The sequence below is a fragment of the Homalodisca vitripennis genome, chromosome 7, assembly GCF_021130785.1.
Source record: "Homalodisca vitripennis isolate AUS2020 chromosome 7, UT_GWSS_2.1, whole genome shotgun sequence".
NCBI classification, from domain to species: Eukaryota; Metazoa; Arthropoda; class Insecta; order Hemiptera; family Cicadellidae; genus Homalodisca; species Homalodisca vitripennis.
Window position 1 is genome coordinate 12,090,391 of NC_060213.1, and position 4,958 is coordinate 12,095,348.

The 4,958-nt window shown below is 34.7% G+C and overlaps 1 protein-coding gene across 1 annotated transcript; it reads left to right on the plus strand.

Moving 5' to 3' along the window:
• Positions 1-1,806: 1,806 nt before the first annotated feature.
• On the plus strand, positions 1,807-4,466 carry LOC124366616. Its single transcript, XM_046823212.1, has 2 exons — positions 1,807-1,983; positions 3,780-4,466. The coding sequence occupies exons 1-2, from the start codon at positions 1,807-1,809 to the stop codon at positions 4,464-4,466; spliced, it is 864 nt and encodes a 287-aa protein (XP_046679168.1).
• The last annotated feature ends 492 nt before the right edge of the window (positions 4,467-4,958 follow it).

The following is a 4,958-nucleotide window of genomic DNA, read 5'->3' on the forward strand; positions in this document are numbered from 1 at the left end:
TAATTTAGAGTAAAAAATTACCATTTATTGAATAAATTATTTACAAATTATATAAAATTCACTCAAATGTGTTATATATACATATAAGAACGTTGGTATGTATTCATGCCTACGTTTCAAAAATATGTGAGCCATATTATGTATATATGTACACATTACAATAGTTTTGGGTCTCTATTATACTGCGTACTTTCACATTGCTCCAGATATTCACACTCCGAAATTTTCAGTTACTAAGTAGAAAAAAATATGATAAGTTTTTGGACCATAACTCCTTCAATTTTCATGCTATCACAATTTATAAAAAAACCATTGTAAAGGTAATTAAGAGAGCTACAACATCCTTTATTGCAATATGTAGTAAAAAACCTTTTTCTCAAACGGTGAAGGGTTAAAGGGCTTAAGAGAGGCTGTGATTGCGCTGCCACGCGCTCTTTAAACAATCATATCTCTGTCAATTTTTGTTTGACAGAAAAAACAAAAAACCCAAATTGTTTTTCAGAAAAATACCTAAATTTTTCATTCTTACACTTTTATACGTATATGTCGTCATTTTGGAGATATTATAAAAAGATGGTTTTCTTTTTAATTTGAATTTTTTTTAATCGTGACTTTTTTTGAAAAATATGTATCCTGAAGCACCCAAACTGATAAAATCTATCAAACTCTTCATAATAAAGTTAGTTCTAGGCGGAATACGATTAGTTTTAATTTTGGTGGAAATGGCACTTATGAAACCCATTGATTTAAAAGAAAAAACATTAGATGCTCCTCTTATTTGCAATACAGCTCACTTATTTTACGTGCAAAAAGACTTTTAATAGTGCTCATTTTAAAGCTTATTTCAAACACTACAAAACCCTTTTTTATTAGAATGCCTAAAATGCATCTGTTCGCCGCTAGATGGCATTGACCACATCGATTAAATTTCAGACACAATAAAAAACTGCTTTGATCTTTAATATCTATCTTAATATTGCACTTAGAATACCTTATAAAAACCCAAATTGTTTATTTATTTACCTGCTACAATTTTGTTATTAATAATATTTTCAATAAAACGTATACTTTTGGAGATATTTGCAAAAAACCGATGAAAAACGTGAAAAAATGCGAATTTTAAATTGCCAATAACTTGAAAATTAATGGATTTTTCGAAAAACTGTATAGATGATTTTTTGCTTAAAATTAGGCCTTCTATCGATATCCGAGGTTATTTAGAAGAAAAAACAATTCACCCCCGAGAAGGAGTGGCAACCACCCCCAGGGTGGTTGCGGAGTTCAAATCATTTTCACTTTTGAAGTTAAGGGTAAGATGGACCTAATTCCAAAATTGTATGCAATTCGGTTCACAGTAAAAAAATTCGGACCAATAATGCTTCAATGACTGCACTATCAGATGTATAATTATATTTGCAACACATAAGTAAATATTACTTTTATAATACATGTCTTATGGAACTGCAAGAACTTCTAAATGATGTGACCAGATGTAAATGTTGAAATCGGACAAAAGTAAGGATTTTAACTATAAATTATAAAGAAACAGTGGTAAATTTGATTTTATGGTTTAAGAGAATAAGGCCAAAAATTAGTAGATATAATTATTAGTTTATAAGATTTCATGTTATATCAACATATGGGGGAAAGGAATAAAAATGAGAAAATTGTCGTGTCAAGACCACGTCGACATCCTCTGCAGGAAGCTGAACAGCGCCTTATTCGCCCTGAGAAGAACCCTGGCAGTCAGTTCAATGGAGTCAGCAAGAATTGCTTACCACGCCCTCTTTGAGAGCCATATGAACTATGGTATTGCCTTGTGAGGTGGCTCATCTGGCACCAATTGAAATGCTGCTTCTTCAAAAGAAAGCGATTCGACTCATGGCTGGCTTGGGAATGCGAGACAGTTGCAGGACTGCGTTCCGAGATTTGGGAATTTTAACGGTGGTTTTGAGCTACATCCTGGCTGCATGCTCAAGAGGCGTACGTAGACACGCTGAGGTCCTTTAGCATAACACTCACTTTGCCATGGATTTCCACCTACCTTCACACTATTCTGCGCTCTTTGAAAAGCGACCAGCATACAGCGAAGTTTTTCAATGTTCTACCCAAAGAACTGAAGAGAGATTACCCTAACATGAAGTCTCCTCTCAGGAAGTGGCTGTCACAACGACGCTTCTACTCTGTAAATGAGTTCATCTCTTGTAGAGACTGGGATATTTTGTGTTAACTCATAACTAAAATATATTTGATTTGTATATTCAGTGACGATTTATGACATTTTGCACATTGACGCCTGTCAAATCTTAATGATTTTGAATAAAGACTTTCTCTCTCTCCCCCCTCTCTCTCTTTCTCTCTCTCTCTCTCTCTCTCTCTCTCTCTCTCTCTGCGTTTCTCACAGTAAAGCTAGGGGGTCACATTCCATCACGACTTTCTATGTCACACACTAACGAAAATAATGATACACGAGTAAAATACAACCATAATGAATTGTATAGGGATATCTTAAAATATTTAGATAGAAATTTGTTTCTCGTTTAGTACGACCGTTAGTAGAAAGTTTCATACACCTACAAGTCTATCTAGGCTACTTGATTTAAAATCATACCTGTACAATTGAAAAAGTTAATTGCTGTACTTTCACTTGTATCGATCATATCAATCGCATTGTTTTTCTCGTCAGTGGCAAATACAATATACTCAATTTCAATTTAGTTAAACAGTTTCAATTAGTAATAGTAGTGCTATTCAGAGGTTAGTAGTGTTACGAACTGAGGATCAAAGTTGTATTCTTATGCTTAACACTTAAAATCATAAATGGCAGTACTTTCCATATTATTCCACCTGCATAACTAATTGTATAGGTTTTGTCAGTAATCAATAACAATGATTAATTAAAAACATCATTTGTAACCACCTTCCTCATATTAATGGATGAAATACTGATTTGAATATAAGTGTTTCTAGATCAAAACAAAAACAATGGTTAGTAGAGTAAGTTTTGTTCAGTTGATGTTTAGTCTAATCGGATTTCCGCTTTAAATGCAAATCGACCTTATAAATGTGGTTCGTGAGGGGAATCTGGCAGGATGAAAGCGTTCGCTGACTAAAAAGTGCTCAGAACGCTCTAAACTTAACTTGTTGCTGTTAAACAATTTTACATTTCACTCCTAAGTAGATTGACACATTACTATAACTTTCTCTTAAGGCATATTGTGCGATGGTGATCTTCTCCTATTCGGTTAGAATTCTCAACAGAGATGAAAACGTAAAATATATAACAATCATTGCCAATTCTGCTTTGCTGAGACTTGCACCTTCTTTAATGTACATCTCTAGGCAAACAAATGGTTTTAAAACATTGACGTGATAGCTCAGACACATATACAGTCTGCCTCAGTGCTTGGTACCGTGCGGACGTGTCTCAGCCGGCTCCGCAGCGTAGAGGTTAGGTTATTGTGCAATCTAAGTAATACGTGTAAAAGCTAATAAAATATTGTGAATTAAGATAAACCAAGTATGCCGGGCTTGTGTAGCGTCTGTAAGAATGATTTGGGGGATGATACTGATTCTATAACCTGTTCTGGTGGATGCAAATGTGTGTTCCATTTATGATGTGCTGGTGTAACATCAGAGGCACTGAAAACTACAGGATCAAAAAAGGAATGGGTATGTAGTAATTGTAAGACTAAAATCCAAGTTGATGCTAGTGAGGGCTGTGGAAAATCTCAAGCTTTGACACAAGAGAGATAGTAAAGATTTTACATGAATTCAAGAAAGATATTGTTGCTGAGCTCAAGAACTATGGCAAGCAGTTTGAAGAATTTAGGGAGTCTTTGCAAATGTTCTCAGATACCATAGACAAGGCAAATGAAAATATGAAAAAGCTGACTGAAAACTATAAGGAGCTCAAGAGCGAGAATCAACAAATTAGGGCTAGTAATAAGGAGCTAAGAGAAGAAGTGGATAGTTTAAAGATGAGAATGAGACAAATTGAGCAATACTCGAGGAAATCAAATATTGAGATTCAGGGCGTTCCTGTAACCAGCAACGAGGACCCTGTCCTAATTGCCGTTGATGTGGGGAGGACTGTGGGTGTGGAACTGAAAGCAGAAGATGTGATGGCTGCTCACCGAGTGCCTACATTCAAGCCTAGAGCCATACCACCACTCATCGTCCAGCTTAGGGACCGGAGGCTTAAGAATACGTGCATTGCAGCCTACAAGAAAAACAAAAAGTTAAGTGCTAAAGACATAAACCCAGCGTTCCCGAACAACATCGTCTACGTGAACGATCATCTGACCCCGGAAACCAAGAGCCTTCTCAGACTGGCAAAGATGAAAGCAAAGGAAATTAACTATAAGTATGTCTGGTGCAATGACGGCAAGATATTTATGAGAAGCGAGGATGGCCAAAGGTGTATCCGAATCGACTGCGAACAGGACTTGTGTAAAATAAAATAAGTCTATTCACCTACTTATGTTCCTAAGGTATTTGTATTTATTTCTACAGTATTATTTTTAATTAAAAAATATGTTTCTAATGAATTTTAAAATATTTAAGGCACATTTATTAATCAGTAATAGTTAACAACGATGAATTTGGATGATGAGGAAGAAGTCATTTGGCCAGTCTCTTATACTCTAGATAATGTTTTTCCAGACACTAGTATTGAAGGTTTTACTTTTGTTCATTTAAATGTTAGATCCATAAGAAATAAATTTAACTTTTTACAAACACAAATTAATAGTTGTAATAAAAAATTTGACTTTATAATTTTCAGTGAGATATGGATTAAGTCAGAGGAAGTAGGACTCTATAATTTAGATGGATATAATTTGTATGCGACTTGTAATGACAATTATGCTTCGGGTGGAGTGATGGTTTATGTTTCAGATAATATCATATGTAATAGCATTCATAGTGATATGAAAAATGCTGACTCTGTAATTTTG

What these genes read in the sequence shown, in the direction of transcription:
- LOC124366616 (XM_046823212.1), top strand. Translation starts at nt 1,807, where the DNA reads ATGGTATTGCCTTGTGAGGTGGCTCATCTGGCACCAATTGAAATGCTG. An exon ending in TGGCTGCATGCTCAAGAGGC is followed by an intron (nt 1,984 to 3,779) that starts GTACGTAGACAC and finishes CATGAATTCAAG; the next exon opens with AAAGATATTGTTGCTGAGCT.